Consider the following 22,515-nt stretch of genomic DNA (forward strand, 5'->3'; position numbering starts at 1 on the left):
GCAGTTCTCTGCTCTTGTGTTCCTGAAGAACAGCCTGGTGAATGTGCATCTCCAGAGACCAGGAGGAATCTGCACAGCAGTGCACTAAGTCCTTCAGCTGCTGCCTGAAGTGTCCCTTTTCTGGAGTGTGGGACACTGTGGAGCAGGGATCCAGGAATGAGAGAGTGGTTAAGCTCCCTATGGTTAAGCTCAACTTCTAAATATATGTATTAATGAGAAATTCCTCTGTAGGTCCAAGGAAACTTCTGATCAAAACATTTTCAAAGTTTGTTCCATCCTATAAATGAGTTTTCTTTTTGACAAATACTCAGTTTTGTAATGAAAAAATGTTTTGAAAAATTGCTGGTTAACTCCATTATTTTTTTCCCTAAAGGAAAAGGATAGCATTCTTCCCAGAACTGTTGCAAAATATTTTTATTTATATTTGTTGCAAAATTGAGTTGACTAAGAGGTTGTAATTTTAGCAATCTAAATAATTTGTTTAAAAACAGATACAAGGGAAACAAATCACAAATCAAACTTTTACTGCTTTAGCCCTTTTGGAACTATTTCAAATAGATTTTGCTAAGCAAGTAAGTTGCATTTTGTGGAAAATAATTCTTTATATGGGTAGGACATTCAGAGATAAATTAATGTATGGAGTCTAAGCCTAATTGTCAATTAGTTTTGTGTCCATTTGTTAATTTTTTTAAAGTGCTTATAAGATGGAAGTTTAGGCTCAACTACAGAAGATGTTATAATCTATAATGTTTCTATTCTTGGCTTCTCTGAACAGGGGGAATTTGTCTCTTGTTTGTTGTCACTCTTGCGACAAATGACTGATAGACATTATCAACAGCTTCTTGATAGCTTCAACACAAAGGAGGATCTGAGGGTAAGTAATAGAATTGTCTTTCCACTTGTTCAGGTCTTTTTTTCTCTGTTTCATTTATTTCTTTATTCCTGTGCTTTGATGAAACACTTCAGTATTTAAATGCAGTCTGTTTTTTCAGATTAGCTAACTTTTGCACAGGTGTTCCTGTGTACTCAGGTCCACTTTTACAGTGGGACTGGGATCCTGTGGCTTCTACAATGACAGCAGATAGAGTAGGGACAGAGGGGATATATAGAATTGCTTGAAAGCCATAAGCTTAGCCTCCAAGCCTGTTTTAAAGTTGGTGTCCATCTAAGGTTACACAATTCTGCCTGATTCTTCCTATCAGGCATTTGGTTTTTTGTTTGATTTATTATATTTGTTTATTTAATCATTCATTACATTATATATGGCCATGGCAAAAACACAGCCAGAGAAGTGCACATTCAACTAGCTCTCAGTTTTTCTTAACTGTGCAGCATGTTCATTGGCAGAGGACCTGTCAGACTTAGGATGTCTGTCTGCCCAGTTTGATCGCAGAAGAGAGTAGCTGCAGAGCTCTTGCAGGGCAGCTTCTACCAATTTCATTGATGGAGTTACCTGCATAAAGATACACACTAAGACTCCACTCTGCTAGACTTACATAATTTACATAATACCAAATTTGAAAACTTACATAGTACCCAATTGGATCCACACAAAAAATCTTGAGTTATGCCCATTTTTCAGCCAGTGTTCCTAGATAGGAGAGTAATCATGTTCTAGTGTGATAGTATGTTTTTACATGTTACGCTTAAATTACTGTTTGATAAACTTAAGTATTGCCCTGAAAAGGAGAGTCCAGTCATGGTGCAATTTCAGATTTCCTTAAATTCCTAAAAGCTGTTTAGAGCTGTTCTGAAGAAAACATACCATTCACAAGTGCCTTCTCTTTGTAATCAGATGGTCATATTGAGCTTGAAAGATAGAAAATGCTGCTAAGAGGTTATCTCTGTCATGAATCAAAAGTACTACCTAGGAGATATATAGTGTGGACAATTTTTTACTAATATTACAGCATATATTTTCACCTACAATTGTTGCTATTAGGCAATTTTTAGTACATGTTGTGGTACCTGGGCTTTTTTTACTGAAAGTATTTTCGCTTTTGTTTGATTGCTGAGCATGTCTGTATTCCTAGGTTTAGATTTTAGTTTTTCCTAGAGGTTTCAAGCTTGATTTCTGTTTGACGTATCTATGAAGTACAGTGTTGAGTTTATTCAGACGTTCTTACTTCTAGAACACGAAAAATCTCTAGAATTAATGCTTGAATTGTTTTTGATTTGACACATTTATATTCCCCCTACACACATAGCCTACTATTATACAGAGACATATGGAAAACAGCTGTAGCCAGTGCTATCGAAATAGAGGTCTTAAGAACTCAAGTCCAGAGTTTGTTTATTTCCATTCAGATCTCATAAAATCATCAGCAGCTCCACCACTGATTCAGTGGCAGTAGGTTGATCATAATTAATGCAACATTCCTTGTCTTTTGAATATGAAAAAATACATTATTTTTTTTTCTTCTCTCACTTGGAAATATCAACTGTCACTAAGATGTGTATAACTAAGAGCAAGGGGGAAAGATGAGAGTGGTTGTGTGAGGCTGACACTGCTGTTAATCACGAGGTGATTGTGTGTGACAGGCTGGCTAAACCATCTTGCCACTTACCGCTGTATCTTTCTGCTTTGTTTGCCAAGTGTGGAAGTTCTCTGGCATTTTATACTGCTTTAAGATATGCTTCTTAGTAAATGACATCAATATGAGTAAATGAAGATTCAGGAGGTTTAAATATCTTTGATTCTACTTTTTTAGTTGTCCGAGATACTTTTAGAGGCTGAACAAGTAGCCATAGTTAATCCTGTACCTAGTATATACTTCGGGATTTCAGCTTCAGTAGTAACGACCATCAGCTTGCTGTATTTTCAAATCCTCTTTTTGCCTCCTGGTCAGTGATGTTGAAATGGGTTGGGTCTTCCCTGATCCACATTACAAGTTACTCATCTGACATGGGGTTTGCAAGGGACTTAGCTATCTGCTAGACTTTTTTTGCTTTGGCTACCTCTGTTTACAATTAACCATCTATACTGAGTGATTAGGCACTGCTGTTACAAGGTATTTCTTCTTTCTTCCAGACTAATTCTCAAGTTGACTCTGTCAAGTCCTTGCGTGGATGCCTATTTGAACAACATTTGTGATATTATTAAAAAATACCCCCACCAAACCACTTCTCCAAACAAAAATTTATTCATGCAAGTACTTTTAAAGAGGGAATTAAGGTTATCATTCATTCTATCAGAATATATTTGCAGTTCCTATTATTTTTTCTTTAAACAGTCTCTACCAAAATTATTAAAGGCTGTTTCTCCAGCTTGTTAATCACAGGATAGCAAAACGTAGACTTCAAAGGAACGGCACGTACTCATTTTTATATGACATGCATCTGAGTGATGCTTTAGACAAGTGGTTGTTTATGGAAATATTTCCTCTATTTTGTAAATATATTTAGTTTAAGTAATTGACATGGTGACTATTTTTATTCCAGTCAGTTCTTTAAGAAAGTCAGTATTTTTCCATACAAAGCAGAAGACAGAAAATGCATGTTGTATTTGAAATCATGCAAATGAAGTAAGAAAGAGATGACAAGGGGATTCATGGCTGAGTGGTAGCACCAGAGACTATACTTCACTCGTTTTCTGAAACATTGAATTTAATGAGGCAGTAATTTTAAATGCTTCCTTTTATCTTTCAATATTATTTTAAAGATATGTTCCTGTTGCTTACCACCAAATACCATCGTCTTCTAGTAAATATATTTTATAGCAATTTATGGAACAGAGGCGTCCTTGTAGGCGGATATTTGCTGCCGCAAAAAAAGCTCAGATGTAATTTATGGCAAAAGGTAATGGTGGAAGTTATAAATAGGAGCAGAGAAGTGGGAAAAGTAAATGAGAGAAGCAGTATATGTTAGCACAATGCTGCTTAGACCGCAGCAAGGTGGTTCTGGCTGATATTAATTAATAGATTTACAGAAGACAAAACAAACAGATAAGCACCTGCCAGAAGGCCTAGTTTTTATCCACTGGCAGTGTACCCTATATAATGTGGCAGAATAGATATATAAGACAGATCTGATGAAGGAAAAGATAGTATTTCATAGGGATGGGTGTAAACCCTACTAGTTGTCTGATTCCTCTCTTCCAGCTAATGGAGCTTGAGTAGGGTAAGGTGGATGCTGAACCCTACTACCAAGTGCTATTTATTCCACTGTTTTTGATTAAATAAATAGATGGTTTTCAGTCTTTCAGAAGACCATGCTTCTTGCTTAATCAAAGTTAGATAACTTAATCAAGCAAATATTGCTGCTAGAGGAAACTGAACTGTGATATTGTGATATTGTTAAAATGGTATAAGATAGTACTAGAGCTTATTTGCACTAGGTGGGAATATTAGGAGATGGTATTTAGAGTACGTAAAAGGACAAAATTATTTCCTTGCTGCCTCTTAAGATAGAAGGCATATGATACAGATCTGTACTCAACCAACCAAATGTTAGTTCACTTATACTGCCGGCAAAAGTGTTTTTTAAATGTTAAAATCTGTTACCAAGTCACGATGATGCGTTCAACAGAGCAGATACAATTATGAAAGACAATAGCTTAATGCAAAGGAAACAGTTCAAAACGCAGTTACAAAATTGATGAATGGTACTTCGTAGTAACGTAACGTCTTGTGACGTTTGGATCATGAAACAAAAATGAATAATTGTGTCATGCAAAATGCCAGGCACTGTAATGCTGATCAAAACATTTTATGGAGTTGCTACACGGAATGGATCTCTTGGGAGTGAACACTGGTCCTGAATATTGCTGAGCAATGCTCACACATGAAGGACACCAGCTCATTAATGCAAAGTATCAAATTAGTCAACTGGCATTTTACCCTTTGGTTATTGTCATGCTTATAATGGATTCCTAGGGAAATGTATTACCAAACATACAAGAACTGAATCTTGAAAATTAGCTATAGATTAATTCTGTTAATAGAAGCTTAATAGTTGTATCTTGAAAATCTTACAACTTACTAGTTTTTCTGAAGTTTTTTATGTTATCTGTTTCTTTCAGTTATATTTCAGCTTTGAACTATACTGCATTTTACTTATGTTTTTAACATGTACTGTAACAGAGAGATCTTCAGTCTTACTTGAGCTTCTCAAATCCACATTTTGTGTCTAATATCACCACTAAATTCATGACACAATTTTCTATTTTTTCTGTTAAAATTAGAAATAAATTAGCCTAGTGTTGATGATTCAAAAGTTAATGCCAGCGTCTACATTTGCTTTGTTTTAAATTTCATTTGGAATAGAAGATTCATTCTGTTTTTAGCCTAGTTACCCAAAGAAATGAAATATATATGATCTTCGTCTCTGTCTGTCCTTCTCTTACTGACTTTTGAACAAACTGTTGAAGTTTGGACAGGCTTTGGCAGCAGCCCATAGATCTCAAAGGTGCTAAGTTTATACCTCATGCAGCCCTTGGGTTTAAGTCCTTAAACCATTGCCTGGTTTCCCAACAGCAGCCATTTGGTCTCCGCAGTTCAGCAGCCAGTCAGTCAGCTCCCCAACACCAGTAACATGTATGGTGTCTGGACAACAGAGGGATAAAAATGGGATATGGGAGAATTTGGGACGTTATTGTGAGGTGACATACAGCAGCATTCCAGGCATTGCCATTGTGTTGGGATTATGGCACAGAGCTGCAGGGATTACAGCACAGGGAAGGGAAGTAACCCCTAAAGAAAAAGGGGAGCAGGGAGAAATGTTGAAATTTAACTGCAAGGTGCAAAGCCATAGGAAAGCACTCTGGAATAAAGGTGTTGCTCATAGAGCTACTTATCTGTAAAGCTGGTCACCTGCATCCAAACTCTATGTTATCTGCAATGAGTATCGTTTATGCTCTTTAATACAGAGAATTTCTTGGCATCTTGTTCAGAAAACAGGTTGTCTCTTTTATATAATCCTCCCTGGTGGGTGGGTGCAGGGATCTCAGCTGCCTTTCCCAGCGCCTGCATTCATCCCCCTTTACAGTGATTCTCTAATGAAAGACATCTGTTCTGCAATGCCCGTCATCTACACTTCAGCAAATGCACTTGAATATATTTTGGTGTTCAAAATTATTTGATATCCTTTGGTTGGATCTTCATCTCATCTGTGTTTTAGGCTAACTGTCTGCAAGTGGTGTGGGCAGAATCAACACAAACCATGTCAAGGTCAGGTACCACCCTGTTTCAGTTAGGCGCCTTATATCACTTGCCTCATGCTCTTCATTATGTGAAAAGCTCCATTTTGCTTACTAAAAAAATACTGGCAGCACTATACGTGATCAAGATGGGCTATTAGAAATGTTAATCTTGGTGGTAGTTTTATTTGTAAAAAGAAAATCTGCAAAAAAAAGTGCTGAGAGGAATAGTTTAATTTAGTTGTTTATTAGTGAGTTGAGATGATAATGCTAAAAGCTCTTAAGCAGTGCTTTCTACATTCAAAGTGGCTCACATATGTTCACTATTTTTATAGTTTCAGCAAATGAGGCAGAATGGTGAAGTGACCTGCATACAGACAGCTGCAATAACAGTTCAGGGGCTTGGGCATCACTATAGTATTCACTGATCTTTGCAAACCCAATGATAAAATTGTCCTTACACTGTCTCTCCCACCAAATAATGCCTCTTTTAGAATAAATTTTGAAGGTGATGAAAACCTGGCATGATTAAGGAGATATTCAGAACTCTGTAGTGTTTGTAAAGTGCATTTTTGATTTGCAAATTGTTCTCGGGATCGCATTTGTGGAAGTGTATGGGTGGAAACCAAATGTATCTTTGACATTTCATTTATGCATTGCTGTCAATCAAGTGGCATATTAAATTATTTTCCTCCTTTTAAGAAAAATGAATTAAATAGCTATTTGAAGCTTTCTTGGAGAATAAAAAAAAAATTATAAAAGCATTCAGAGGTGTATCTATGTTGAAAATAAATGCAATTCTGCTATTTCTGTAATGAATTTGTGTCTCTAATGAAAACATTTGTAAAGCTCACTGCTCTTTTTAAAGTAGCAAAGACATATGACTGCTTCTTTTCCTTCCAAAGGATTTTCTGCTGCAGATTTTCACTGTATTTCGGATACTAATACGACCAGAGATGTTTCCAAAAGACTGGACAGTGATGCGTTTGGTTGCAAACAAGTAAGGCATTTTTAGTGTTACTAAAAATAGGGGTACTATGCGAAGATCATGGTAAAAATCAATGAAGTTATATGATGCATGTAATAAAAACTCAAAATATATTTTTTAATGCTGGCTGCAGTTTATAATTTTTGAATTTCAGATTTAAAATCTCTGGACTTACTTTACATGACAAACTCATACTATAATCTGTACCTTTTTCTATTCTGAATTTCAATAAGCACATTTAACTGGAAACTCAGAAACACTTTACAGAATTAAGATGCTAAGTATCAACAGCTTTGTTTTCCAAGTAGCAAATGACAAGTCTCAACAGAACTTCATTTCAAATCTGTTTGTTGAAATGCTGAGTTGGTAAAGATCTGTTTGCTCTCAGGAATAAATTATTTGCTGTAGTATCATTAACAATGTTTTGCAGGTTTGTTAATTTAGTGCTTGTCAGAATAATCACCAAAAAAAATGACAAATCAGAAAATGAGGTACAGCACAGGCAACAGTAACATAGGGCTCTAAGCCTTCCCTAGTGATACTTGGAGATATAACCTGCCTTTGCAATATTCTTTCTCTGCTCAGGCCATATTTTTAAAGAAGTCAGTTCCCAGCATTTCTGAGAACTCATTACAATGAGTCTGAAACTACTGAATTTTATTTCACCTGTAATACCAGGCTTAGCTTTAGATCAGCTGAACAGTCAACACAATTACAAAAATGCCAGGGTGGGCAGGGGAGAGGGTTTGTGTTGGGCAGGCCTAGGAATCCAGAATTTAGGATTGACTGAAACTTTCATGGTACATATTGGAGTGCCTGATGGAAATTGGTTTTTAGTCTGCGTTGTGCCTGCTGGCTCCAAGGAGAATTTACATTCATGATGCTGTACAGATTTCTAGTAACCATATTATTTTTACAATTAAATTTGGCAAAACTTGTGTTCGTGATATGTATTTGTTATATGTGTATGGATATGCAAGCATCATAGTATTTGTCAAACTTTGTCATAACTCGAAAAAAAACACCAACATTTTTTGCTCATTTTCATTACCTCAGTATTGTTAATCTTGCCAAGTTTGAATTCCAGAAAAAAAAAAAAAAAAGATTATCTTAACAATCAAAGAATGGATGTGATCATTTGTTTCTATGTATGATATTAAAGAAGATATGGCTGACACTAGCCTGCATCTGGTAATCATGCTTAAGAAATAAATTGAGAAACATAGGAAAGAGGGATAAACATAGGAACTTTTAGACTAAATATATAATGTAAGAAATTGTTATATATTTCAGAAACAGCTGGCTTGGCAGATGGCTTTGCAGTAGCTGACATGTACAAAACTAAGATGAAGGAACGACCTTGGCACGTGTTTCTCGGGCTGGTGGTGTTCAGATATGCTAATGATGATACTAAGTTCTACAAAAGGAATGTTTACTTCCACCAGTATTTTAGTTAGCATCGCATGTCTCCTGTTATTAATCCATGTCATGTTGCTTCTGACAAACTAGGAGGTGATTCTGTGTCCAGTTCTGCCAGACAAAGAAGACAGGCAGAAGCTGACAGTAACTGCTGGTGCGGATTGGCCATGAGAAGCCACTCAGATCAGCCAACTGAACCGGATAACACACAATTGCATAAGCGTTACTACCAGTAAATGGGATGTAAACACATCTTTACCAATTCAGCACTCAGTAATTGCTGTGCTAGGTATTCATTCTTTTGTGGAGGAACTGCTGGTTTGCTATGAAACAGGGGGTTGGCCAGGTGTGCTTCAAAGTGTGGCATGAACTGAAGACACATTGTTGCTGTGTTATACCTCTGTGGCTTAGTTTCTGTTCTTTTTTGAGGCAGCAGAAAGGAAATTACACTTCTTTAGTCTCCTCAGCTGCAGAGCCGTAGTTTTTCTGGAGCTGTTTCTGAACAGGACCTCCTTCCCTGCAGTTGTGTCCACCACCACCATTGCAGTGGCCACTTTCCTTCAGCTGCCCCGAAAGCACAGTGCCACAGAGTAGTAGCTTTGCTAGAATTGTCCCGACCCAAAATCTTTAAGGGCAAAGGGAAGAGCCTGGAGGCAGGATGAGAGGTGAGGGCGCTGCCTGCACCCCAGACAGGAGCGCCTGTGAACCATTCCTTCTGAACTTCACTGATGACCCAGAGCGCTTCCAGTGACCTGAGACTCTTCGGGATTGAAGGCAAAACTTCTTGAACTCCTTGCTCCATTCATGTCTAAAAGGAAAAACTAGAAGGCTTATCCCATCTTTTTAAGAGCATAATCGAATAATCCATTAACAGTCTGGATCTTTTCTGACTTCTGCTTGCCAGGAATGACATGACTGTCATGTTTCCTGTGTCAGATGGCCACCTACTCAGCTGTCTGGGCTTCAGCCTGAGAAACCGTAGCTAATCTGAAGGCCGTGTGTGTCTTGAAAGCTTCACCCATCACTGCAGTTGCATCACCAGCAGCACAGTCTTTTCTCTGTCCCTAGAGTGATATAAAAATTCAAACAGTCTGGTATTTGCAGGAAGAGAGATTTAGCCTGTCTGAGCCTAGGGAAGAAATGAGTCCTAGCAAGGATATAATCAGGTAATAAGCTTTTCCTGAGGGGAAAAAAAAATATATCTTTTTTTTCCTCTTATTTATATATGCAGAACTTAAATTACCTGAAAGCTTTTTAGGTCTTAAAATGCCATAGTTCTTTCATATATAATATTTATATATAAAAATACTGCTGCCTTCTGGCTTCTAGATTTTTATTACTTATTGCTAATATTTTCAGCAATTACGTGGCAACTGATACTTGGGTGCTGGCTGGGATAAAAAAAAAAAAAAGAATACCAATCTGTAACTATCCAGAAATTAAGATACTTCCCAGTGATGCATGCATGATCTATAATTCTGAATATCCAGATGCCCATCATGAAAAAGTATTGATGGCTAGCGTTTTAAAACTACCGAGTGACTTCCAAAATTTGAGAAATAAAATAACATTTGAAAAGGCAGACTTGGCACCTAAGCAGAAAATAGATGTTTTTTGAATTTTGTTCTGTGATGGAAGGAGAACATGCAAAAAAAAATCCTTAATAATCATTTAAAACTGAGATTGGACATGGCACTTAGTGCCATGATCTAGTAAACGGACTAGAGTTGGACCAAGGGTTGGACTTGGTGATCTCTGAGGTCTTTTCCAACCCAGTCGATTCTGTGATTAGCTTCTAGCAGTTGTGGTATGAGACAGAAATTAGCTCTGTTTAAAGCTTCATAACATGTAATATCTGTAGTGAACTAATCAGCATACATTGAGCAAAGCAAAATGTTTACTCATGGTTATCTAATATTTCTAACATGGATGTTACTACTGAGTGATAAAATATGTTTCTTAAATATGTTGTGGAAAATACAGTTTTGATTTATTTCATTATAGGGAGAAACTTACTTTGTATATCAACTAGGTGGTAAGCTAGCTTGCTGGCCCTCTAGGCAAAGCTTCTATTTGTAACTCCAAATGAATACCACATAATATAGGAAGATGTCTGAATCAGTTGCCTAGCGCCAGAGAGGAATCCGAAATTCTATAATAAAAATTCCAGACTAAAATTAAAGCTGCTGCATAACACCTTCATAATGTCTCTCTCCACTGGAAAGCACTGTGGAATGGTCACTTGCCTAAGTTTACCCTAAGGTTAGGAAAAGAATCACTTGTCTAATACTTTAATTGACTGGCATCTTTTGAGAGCATTTAAAAGACTCAGCTGAACTCCCAGTTATGTCATGTTTCATTAACAATTGAGGAGGTTTTTGGAGAGCAAAGTGAGTTTCTATTACTTGCCGAGCAAAGGTTTGATATTTTTAACATGCTATGCCTATGTTTTATTGAACAATGAACTAATTTTCCACTACTCTCGGTATGCAAGAAGCTTTAATTTTAAAGATCTCTGTATATTAACTATGTATGTATATCCTTTCAGCATTACATTGAATGGTAGAAATGCCAGATCATCCAATTCTCAATTTGAATTTTATAAGTATACAAAAGGGATGTATGAAAATTATTATTTATAGTAAAATAACTGATCTTTAAAGTAAGATTTACCATAGTATGTTCTTACACTAAAATTTCAAATGTATCTACTGACAGACATAGGGAATTTAAAGAGAATCGTTTTGGTTATCTAATTCAGTAGTGACTGAAAGGCATTATTTCTTTTAAAAGGTAAATGGAATACGCAGTAAAGAAAGATATTGAATTAGCATTAGTTTCATCATTATGGCTGCTTTGAACAATCCCGTTAGCTGCTGTGGTGTGGGTGTCCGAGACTCCTACAGTGAGCAAAAATTCTTGCTCTTATGTAATACACAGTGTTGCTAACAACATTCTTGCTTTTATGTAATATGAAACATTGCTAACAACTGAACCTGACAGTCTGTCACAAAAAGCTTACATATACTCATAGGTATGCATGTATGAATAATTTTATATACATATAACAATAGGTGTCTACACATACATGTGACTGTAGGTTTATTTCATTTATTTATGAAATACAAAAGAAGCTTTTTTTTTCTGTTCATTCTGAAATAGCCAAGGATGAACTGAGAATCTAATGTTATATTTTTGTCCATATCAGAATGGCAAAAGGAAGCTTTAGGTTTTTACCATTGGCTGCCCTGGCAAAAGCCAGGTTGCCGGAGTACTGTCCAGGCAGCAAACCAGTTGTTGAACTTCTCAGCAATGCTTTGATTTTTTCAAACAGGTTATTGCAGAAGGATTTGCTGTGAAAATTTGATCGAAAAGCCAAAATGTCAAAAATGCCCTGACTGAACCTTGGGTTAGCATTGTGTATATGAGCCCAGAATAATTTAGTAGCCAAAAGCAGTTGTTTTTCTCCTGTAAAATAGTGAGTGGTTCTGAACAAACTTGGGGCAGGCGGTAAGAGGAAGAAAAGTCTTGTCACAAACTCCATGTTTTCTAGTTTGGTACTCAAATGGATTTTAAATAAATGTTGTTGTTGTTTTGAAATTGTTGGCTGGAAAGCAACTTGGAATGTGAGCATTATACTGGATCAGGCAGCTGTCCATCTGTCCTGGCTGCTGTCTCTACTTTCTGCATTTTTGCTTTTTTTAATAGAACCTACATTATTCATAGGAAAAGAGGACAGAGAACCCCCAACCTTAGCAGTATTTTCTGTCCTGCCTGACTTCAGTTGGTTGTGGATTCAGAATAACAGATTGTGGGTCAAAAACAGTAGCTTCATCTTTCTGTGTTCAGTCTGATGTTTTGAGGGTTTTTTTATCCACAACATACACACTCTCACTCTACAGACATGCATTTTATCAGCTAATCCATATCATATCTTTGGCTTACAAAACCTGAACTCTGTTGCCTATCACAAGAAATGCCTAAATCACAGTTATTCTGTTATCTCAGGAAAATTCTGGGAAAATATTCTTAAAATTGCATCCAAGATTTCTACTCTAATCACATTCTCGTAAGAACTGAAGCAGGTCTTTCTCTTTAGTTTCACCTGCCACAGATGGAATGTGGCAAGAAAGGAATTATCTCAGACATAAACAGAACTACGTAATGTAAACTTGGCAATATGGTTGCAGTTCTTGAGATCTTATGGAATTTTCTCTTGCATACAGTTTTTCAGGGTTTTATTACTTTGGACTTAGGTTGAAATTCTACATAGCAGTAGTTCCGATGAACTGACCTTTTCTATCAGAACATCTTCCTGGAACATGCAAACACTTTCAATTTTTGTGAAACATATGGGCTGTAAATTAAATGATACATGATAACAAGAATGACAGGACTTTCTTATCCACACCTTGATTCTTAGCTTTGCTTATATTACAGTTTGTTACCATTTCACTTTGTCTTCCCTGCTGCAACTGGGTGTGCTGTACACACAGTGTAACTCCCCATTGGTGGAAAAGTAGAGTAAACTATACAAATGAGTGTTAAAAATGGAACAAGACTTGGATAGAAAAGCTGTAGTATAATTGTTGAGAAAATAATGTGTATTAAAATGATGTTTCAGAAATGGAACTAGGAATGAATGAAACTTAAGACTCAAGCAGTGTTCTAAAAACAGTCTCTGACTTGGCTCTTACAGGTGTTCAGAGACAGCAAATCAGAAGGTAAAGTTGGCAGCAATTTTAAAAGTGTAGAAATGGAAGCAAACATTTGGACTAGTAATAGGCTAAATGATACCTAGCCATTTTGTATTTATAAACTTGAAAATTGACAAAAATGCTGGAAGAAAAATACAGTTTATTTCCTAGGTGGGTTGGTTAAAGTATAATTCTTCAGTGTTGGGAAGATGAAAAATATTATACTCTTAAAAATATATATAGCTGTTATTATATTTAATGTATTAGTAGAATTATATTTAATAAAACAAATTTTGTCTTAAATACATTACAAAAATAGTAAAAAATGAAGTCCAAAGTATGGAAGGGGAAATAAATTTTAGTATTGTAACAGCATACAGGTCAAGAATCGTGTTCAAAGAACTACTAGATGTATTAATAGTAGGTAGATGATAATTAAATGAAATGTGTACATATAACCTTTTTCTCAGAAGGTCTTCAAACAGTTGATTGTTGTAAGATACATAAGTGTGACAGCGAAAAGGTCATTCTGTGTTTCTCTTTTTCCTTCCCCGTAACTATCCTCTCCTGACTACTTTCAAAGAGAATGTAATGGTTTATATGGATTTTTGGTTTGACTAAATATGTTGATAGACCTAAGTGCTGCAGAGGTTAGCTTTGTGTTGAATCATTGAATTATGTTTAAGTAATATTTAAGCACATTCTGTTTCCGTACTGAACTTGGTTGCTACAATGGAGGAGACTCATTGAACTCTGGTGACAACCACTGTGAGAGGATTTTGCTTGTATATATTTACCTAAGGTCGATTAATAAAATTCAGGCAGTTGTCAATGTAGGGCAATGTATGACTGTTTGCAACATACAGAACAGACATCTTTAGAAGAAGGTCTTTCTCGCAGAGCTCATGTTGTTTTGAATTTATCTGTTGTCATTAAAATGCTCATTGTCCAGAGGGCTGTCAATATTGTATATTGGTAATTACTGGATATTTTATATTTATAATCTATATGCACATATTTTCAGTACCAAGAAAGCTGAAAGCAAATTGCCCAACTGTATACACGAGTGCTAATAGGACAAAGTGTGTATTAAATCTGATATCAGCATTATTTGCAGAAAAAAAAAAAGTCATGTTCTCTACAGAACATCTATTTTCAGCACACATTCTTTACATCACACTTATTTTTTTTTCATAATGTGCATGTTTTCTGTCAATAAGTACTGTTAGTATTCAGATACTTTAATATGTTTAAAATGTAGTATGCCACCATACACGCCACATCTATTTCTTCATTGGAAAATTGTTGGGCTCTTAGTACTAAAAATGAATTTGCATTTGATGAAAACTACTGTCTTTTTTATTCTTTTCTTCCCAGTGTGATCATTACTACCGTCTTGTACCTTTCGGATGCCCTTCGTAAAAACTTCTTAAATGAAAACTTTGATTACAAGGTAGAGTAAATGTGTCAAACATAAAATAGATGCAGTAGCTGCTACATTATCCTGTGGCTTGGTTGTTTGTTATTAAACTTAGCTCCAGCATCTAAACAGCTAGAACACATACTAAATCAGCAATTTCAGAGAATATATTTTTTTCTTCAATGCAGAACTGTCTTAAAATAAGGAGTGCGGTGGTTTTTCTAAATTTCTTCTTATTTTTCGTTTTGTTATTTCAGCCTCTACGGTAGGCTACTTATTCAGGGACGAATTTTATTGTTTGTAATTTTGGAGTTATTGCAAAAACAAAAATTATTCAATGCTTTAATTGATGCAAATTTATCAAAAATATGGGGTTGCATTTCTGTCATTTCTCTCAAGACCGATTAACTTGCTGCATAATTAAAATTGGAAAACTATGATACTGCATGGTGAATGTAGTTGAAGATGTTAGTGCGTACCTCATACAGTGAGACATGGCATCAATGATAAACTGTGAATTACAGAATGATGCTTTTAGGATTCAGATGAGAAGACCTAAGAACGTGTCTGAAAAGAGCCATTCCCATGGAAACCTGAACAAATATTCTGCCCAACAAAAAGACATTAGTCTAATTGCTTCATCATAAAGAGTGCAGACGTTCCTTCCTGGAGAAGACAGCCAGCTCCTGGTGACTTCCAGCAGAGTTGTGGATGCTTCCCTTGAACTCCAGACTCCTGTTAGAGAGGCTGGCAGGAATGCAGATCTATGTAATTGACATAACTGGCCATGAGGAAGCCTGTCCTTTATGACGTTCCACAAGTTGAGGGGCTAAAACTGATAGATGAACTACCTGTAGACAAAGCATCTCTGCTCCTTAAAGTTGCTTAGCAATGTTATTACTATCATGCAGAACTGCAGTGTCTGGAATAGGGCTCCCCCTACACTTCCTCATCCTCTTGCCATGGAGCATCTATAAGTGGGTTATAATAATGACTATTTTAATGTATTTGAAATTTACCTTTAAATTTATCTTCAAATCTTCTAAGTAGAAGACTCAACATCTGATTTGAGAGGATGTGCACAAAACATTTTTATCTTTGCAATATGTTAACAAAACCTGGCTTCAGTTTTGTACAGTGAAGCCCGCAGCAAGAGAGACTTGCAAGTAATATTACAAAGGAGGACAGGCCAGAAAATGGCAATTCTATTATGTGATTGCTTTTGAGGTGTCAGAATTTTTTTTTGTTTTGGACTTAAAGGCATACGTTTTTGTAGTCTTCTATTTAAATATACAAAAAAGAAGTTTTCAAATTTAGAAGGTAAAGTTTTCTGATTTGGAGGGATGAAAAATATTTGCAACTCTGAAACCTTTACATTTAAGAGATGTAGAATATGTAAAATAGATTTATTTCTGCTGAACATTATGGGGTTGGTGAAAAGTATATTTGGATGCAAAGAAATTTAGTCAAAAACAGTGTGAATAATTTATTAGTTGAGACAGAAACAAGTGATATGATTTGAAAATTTGCATCTTGAGTGGTCATAAAATGGTGGTACTGAGAAAATGAAATAACCAAATGCCATATGCTTATTGTAGATTTGGGATTCCTACTTTTTTCTTGCTGTCATTTTTATAAACCAGTTATGTCTACAACTGGAGATGTTCACACCTTCCAAGAAGAAAAAGGTTTTAGAAAAGTAAGTACTGCTGTCAGCTTCTAGAACACTGTAATGGATCAAGCACTTCTCAAAATGGAAGACATGGGGGGTTGGAAGAAGGTCTACCAAAAAAATAGTGGTAACGGCGTTTCCACTGACTACAATGAGAGTTGGTTCTGGCCCTTTGTGTAGGTCTTCAGAGCTGGTAGCACCTTCACAGAAGTGCCCAAATTGGTTCAGGTCTTGGGAGGAAAATACCCATGTTGCAGGAGTGCCAACACTGATTTGCAGTTTGTGCATAAGCTGGTTCAGACTGGTTCAGGTGTTCCTGCCAGGCACTGCACTGTTGTCTGTATCAATTAATTGTATTTCTCTAGGCTAGAGCAAAATTATTTTCTCTCAGAGAACTACAGTATATTGCTGCAAAAAATCCCTTTTGCGTCACAGCTCTGTTACTGATATGTAACATTTAGAAAGAACTGACAATATTGTAAATAAACCTGGATTTAGGAATCCACTTGCGGCTGGGTACAATAGAAAGAGCGAAACCTCGGAAGAAAACATCACTTTTACAGTAGTCTTTTATGGACTATAAATGAGACGCTTTGTTTAACAATTTAACAGAATGGCATATGGACTTGATTTTCTTAAGTGATTTTTTAATATTTTGCTTTACTTTTTTAATACATTTCAGATATGGTGACATGCGGGTAACAATGGGATGTGAAATCTTCAGCATGTGGCAAAATTTAGGTAAGTAATTAGACAACACATCAGTAGTTCATAAAATGAAAAACAATTATTACTTCTTCACCTATTAAATACACTTGCCAGCGATAGAAGAGTCATTGATAACCAAGTTCCCATGAAGTCTTGATTCAAGTTTAGTAAAACCCTGGTCATCTGTAGTTCAGTTCTCTATAGCTGAACTCAGCTTTCTAAACCTGGATACTGTATCTGAGTTATCCCTGTTTCTTCAAAGAAAACTGAAAGAGTATCATCAGAGAAAATTACAAAATAAAGTATTGCTCTTTTTGGGCAGAATTATTATGCCTGAAAATATACTTGTGTTCACAACTTCAGTTCTGTTTGCAGACAGTTTAAGGAACAGGCATAAATCATAATTCTGAAGCTCTCTTGAGATGCTGGATTTGCATCAAATCTTCCCCTAAGTCCTAGTTGCACTAAAATATAAAAGCATAAACAAATTAGTGACTGATGTGTAAATGACACACTGGACAACATGAGAAAAATATATGCTTGGATATAAACTTAGGAACATTTTTGTATTTATAAGCAATGACTGTGCTATTTGAAAGTGTGAGCCTCAGAGAAATGCAATTAGATGTTGTTTGGGAGAAAAATCAAAACTGAGTAGAAGATTTGGATACTACATTTGTCATCTTTATCTTGCAATTATTCTATGGTTCATTCATTAAAGGGCTCATTAAAGATACGAAGACCATTGGTGGTTACTGAGATGCTATCATCATAATTCTATAAATCTTTTCCCGAGCAAGAGACATAATTGTAAAGAAAAATGGTCTTTCTGATCAGCCTGGACTAGAAAGAGAAATAGTCAAAATAGGAAATAATTGCTTATTAATATCTTGTTAACATTTGTGGTGTAGCATGTTTTACTTATTTACAGTATTTAGTATTGCTTTAAGGCATCCTTATAAATTATTTGGCTAAACAATGGGTATTTCTAAACTGGTATATCCAGGATCCGCTCCTGGGTCTCATCTCCTTCCTGCGTGCTACGCTAAGACCTTGGTGTGCATCATCTCCTCGCTCACACTGTTTGCGGCTGAACGGAAGCCCAGTGTGTGGGCAAGGAGGGAATCATGATGCCTTTCAATAGCATTGTGTGGGGTACAATATGGAGTTCATCTGGTAATTTGTCAAATTAAGTACTGTGGTCAGGATAATTCATATAATTGGTGTTATGCTAGTCAGCATTTTGCAGTTCCCTTAGCAGTAAGATTCATCATAAGCCTTGATCCTTGTACAGTCACCTCGCTTTCATATGGATATGAATCCCAAGATGTTTCCAGCAAAAGGGAATTCTGGTTTTCCTTTGGATGAACACAGGTACCAAACAGAGCAGCAGGTAGGGCTGACTGCCCATTGGAATATTCAGAGGTAAACTGGGACAGAAATTAATTCCCCGCTTGGAAAGTCTGTGCATGGTGATTCATAATCCCCCTATTCTGAAGACACAAGAAGTCTTTCTCCTGGAAAACTGAAACTAAATGGTCAGTCTTCATTGTATGCCATTTCCAGCGTTCCTGACAAGCACTTAGTTTTGTGGTTTCTGCAAAGTAGAATACGGTGAGTTATTGGAAGATGTTTCAGTGCTGATTTTAAAGCAAGTTGTTTTGAGAACAGCTGAGTCACATCTTCCCTTTCCTGCAGTCAAAACATGTACTTCCATTTCTGTACTCACAAAACTAAAGATAGGTAAAAATTAAAGTACCTCTTTTTGATGAGCACATACTATCAGACAGTTAACCATTTTGTAAACAAAAGAATATAGAGCTTAGAAACCAAACCAAACCTGTGAAAAATAAGTGAAATGCCCAGAGAGTCCTTTTGTCTCTTTGTTCTCCTTTTGGAAGACTAACTTGGGATACAGAATAACCCACTGTCACTTCTGAACTCAGTATTGCATAATGAAATCTGATTAATTATATTGGACTTATATTCTTCTATTGTCTCCAGCTTTTCTCTGCACTTTCTAGGCTTAAGAAATAGCCCATGCTGTGGTGGACATGAGATAAAATACTCTATTTTTTAATTCTTCAGATGATATTTGAATTGTGTGATAGTTCACAGGACACCCAATTCACATTCAAGTTTGTGTTTGTTTTCATTTTAGGGGAACACAAGCTTCACTTTATTCCAGCATTGATTGGCCCCTTCCTGGAAGTGACTTTGATCCCTCAGCCCGACCTGAGGAATGTAATGATCCCCATTTTCCATGACATGATGGACTGGGAGCAAAGGCGAAGTGGCAACTTTAAGCAGGTACTGTATGGGAAGATGTTTATAAAACAGGATTGAAATTCAAGCACTTCAGGAGCCACTGGTGGCTCAGGGTGAAGAACACAGCCACAACATTAGACCTGTTGGAGAGGGATTACCAGGTTTTCCCTTTTTAACTCTCTGCAGGGGTAGTAGGATTCTCCAATTAATGCTGTCATGTTAGTAATGTAAGACAACGAGTAAAATCTGCTGATTTTGTTGTGGTGTTTTTCATATCTACTTTACAGCAGTACAGGCTACTGGTTAGATAGGATTCAATTAGCTTCTCTTCCAGTTAGTACGAAAAAAGATCAGATGGTCCTTCTGAGGAATGTTCTTCTCTAAGGATCCAAGTATTCTTGCTGCTCAAACACCTTCTTAGCGGGCTAGGAAGGAACGACGAAGTGTGCCATCTGCTCCTGCAGCTCCCACTCACTTCTTTCAGACTGCTGCAAACCATTTCTCAGTGCCCTCCTTCCTGCTGCTTCAAATGAAGGAAAACAGAAGTATTTGAATTACACCCAGGCAATCATAATGCTTAGGGTGGGAGCTGTATCTGAAACACAAAGCAAACTATTAAGAACGGAGGAGTGCATGTGATTTAAGTAGGTAGCTTTTCACTATCAATATATAAGCTTATTGTTAAAAATCACCATAGAAATGTTAACAAGGAGTGAGAGGGAAAGTATCCGCTTATTCTGCTTCTCTGTGTTTTCAGCTTGGCTTTAAATGTAAATTGTAGTAGATTTATTATCTAATAAAATATCTTGACAACAGCTTGGTTTTTGCCCTAGATTTGTGGTTGCTAATATATTACTGCTAAAAAAGAGGTTTGAAATATTAACACACAGTGTAGCCTCACCTCTCTGTATTTTTTATAATCAATACAGTTTAAAATATGCATTGAAAGAGTCATTAGCCACTAGATATGTTCTGCAAGTTTCTTCGATAGCTAATACGTAAATGCAGTACATTGGGTTTCTAGCCAAATACACAAGCAAGGAAGGAAGGTTGGGAGAGTAACTCTGAGCCCTCAAGTGTTCTGAACAGTACAGACATTTATAAAAATTAATTTATAAAGACTGGGGTGCAGCTCAGTAAATATGAGGTTTTTGTTGTTTTCTCTGCAGTGAGAATTCAGGCAATTTATTTGGGCTGTGTGCTTTTTGTCTGACTCCATAAATAGATAGCTGCCTTAGCAGCAGCAAATGCTACTCAGCCTGTAGTTTTAAAGTCACGTTGCTCGATTTAAATTAGCTCCCTCCCTCAAAAAAAAAAAAAAAAAAAAAAGAAAAAGGAAAAAAAATACACCAAAAAAAGAAAACCCCACAAAGCTTGGGAATGATAACAGCTTCAAAGAGATGAAGTGTATTATGAGATTTACATGATTGACCAATCATTCTAAGATTTGCATTTAGGAAAGTCCCTTACATAAAAACAAATCTTCTCTCAATTTTTGTCTGATCTCATTAAAGGAAAAAGAAGTTGTTTACACCACACTTATATGTTGCAGGTGGAAGCAAAACTGATTGACAAACTGGACAGCCTAATGTCGGAAGGTAAAGGTGACGAAACATACCGAGAGCTCTTCAACAGTATGTGAGTAATATGTTTATCTTACACTAATTCCTGGAGTTTGGATCTTTGTATCAGATGTTAATGTCATTGTAGAGAAGTAATGCTTGAAACAGTTGTGAGTCTCATTTTTTCTTTTTTTTTTTTTTTTTCTTTTTTTTTTTTCTTTTTTTTTTTTTTTCCCGAAAATCTGAGGCATATAACATTTAGTGGTGTTGTATGGCATCGGTAAAGTCTGGCTGTATTTCTTGCATACAGCAATAATTGAGAAAGGCTAAATCTGCTGTATCACAGAACATTCTCTTTACCTACTAATTTTAAAATCAGAAAAGCAAGAAATGCTTCATAATTGTATAGCCAGGTACAGTTCAAATGGAGCATTTTGAAAACGAGGCATGAGATTTCAACAAAAAGCTGTTCAGTAAGTAATCTTCTATTGCCAGAAACTTGTACTTGTCTGTGTAATGTCACTTGTTGATTTCTTGATTGATAGATATGATTTTATTTATTCTGATAATATTCTTTCTTATTATTTTGGGTTTTTTTATAAATTAGTTGTTAAGCTTTTAGTATATTTTAATAAATGACATATCACTGAAATCTAATAGGAAAAGCTAATAATAATAATGTTGAAGTCCCTAAGGTTGCCCATAAGTTATCCTATTGCCTGAAATAAGGATTGTCACAGAGTACAGGTACAAAATAACTAACTGAACTCTCTGTTGTTCCTCAGAACTCAATTCCACCTGAGTGGATGATTTAACTTGTTTCTGGTGTGTTTAATAGGAGATGTATTGTTCATCTTCAGGATTCCAAGCTGTGTATTCTTTAGTACTGTTAAACACATGATCTTTTTGTTTATATGTCTTCTTACCCATTCCTCCTTCTTTAGTATTAGTTCTAGCTCTGTTGTCTTTGCTTAAATAGCAACATTCAAATCTCAGTGTCTGTGAATAGCAAACATATAATAATCTGTAATTGTATTGAGTTGAAAAAAATAGAGTTCCTAAATATTTATAATTTACGGAAGCAAAAGTGGGTAGAGAGATTAGGCAGAGTATTATGGAAATGGGTGGATAATGGTAAACAATAGTACAGTATGCTAAAGCAGAACTTTCTCGTAATTATTCAAGAAATTTTTCATAATCTCAGTAACGATAATAAAAGGTAAAATCATTTCAATATTTTAGTTACACAGTATTCTAACTTTGAAATTAAGTCGTTAGGGGAAAAATCTCTGATTATAAAAAGAAGTCTACATGTATTCTCATGTGCAAAATACATCAGGATGTCTGTCACTGAAATAACTTAAAGTTCTATATGAAAGCATATTGGTATGCAACATAGATACTGATTTATTTTTTTTACAGTTTTGAGTTGGATTTAAACTGGTGGATGTTAAACAAGATACAGTGAACAGTGGTGAGAGCCTTTTATAACTCTAAATGCTGAAGACATAGTCACAGTAATTTCAATTTTAAAATGTCTCGCAGCATCAGTATACTTGTTGTTTCTGTTCTGGTATAACAAGTTAAAACTAAACTCACTGGGAAATTTCAGAGCAACTGCTCAAGTTCATTTCCAGCTTAAGAA

At 35.9% G+C, this 22,515-nt stretch overlaps 1 protein-coding gene across 3 annotated transcripts in view; it reads left to right on the forward strand.

The window, feature by feature from the left end:
- DOCK4 (dedicator of cytokinesis 4) overlaps positions 1-22,515 on the forward strand; it is a 235,345-nt gene that overhangs the window by 170,766 nt on the left and 42,064 nt on the right. For all 3 annotated transcript variants that reach the window (XM_082050185.1, XM_082050186.1, XM_082050187.1), the window contains exons 26-32: positions 776-874; positions 7,042-7,136; positions 14,618-14,693; positions 16,259-16,359; positions 17,015-17,073; positions 19,202-19,350; positions 20,861-20,946. In XM_082050185.1, the coding sequence (XP_081906311.1) occupies positions 776-874; positions 7,042-7,136; positions 14,618-14,693; positions 16,259-16,359; positions 17,015-17,073; positions 19,202-19,350; positions 20,861-20,946 (665 nt within the window). The remainder of the gene's footprint in view (positions 1-775; positions 875-7,041; positions 7,137-14,617; positions 14,694-16,258; positions 16,360-17,014; positions 17,074-19,201; positions 19,351-20,860; positions 20,947-22,515) is intronic.

The sequence above is a fragment of the Streptopelia decaocto genome, assembly GCF_964273445.1.
Source record: "Streptopelia decaocto genome assembly, chromosome: 1".
Lineage (NCBI taxonomy): Eukaryota > Metazoa > Chordata > Aves > Columbiformes > Columbidae > Streptopelia > Streptopelia decaocto.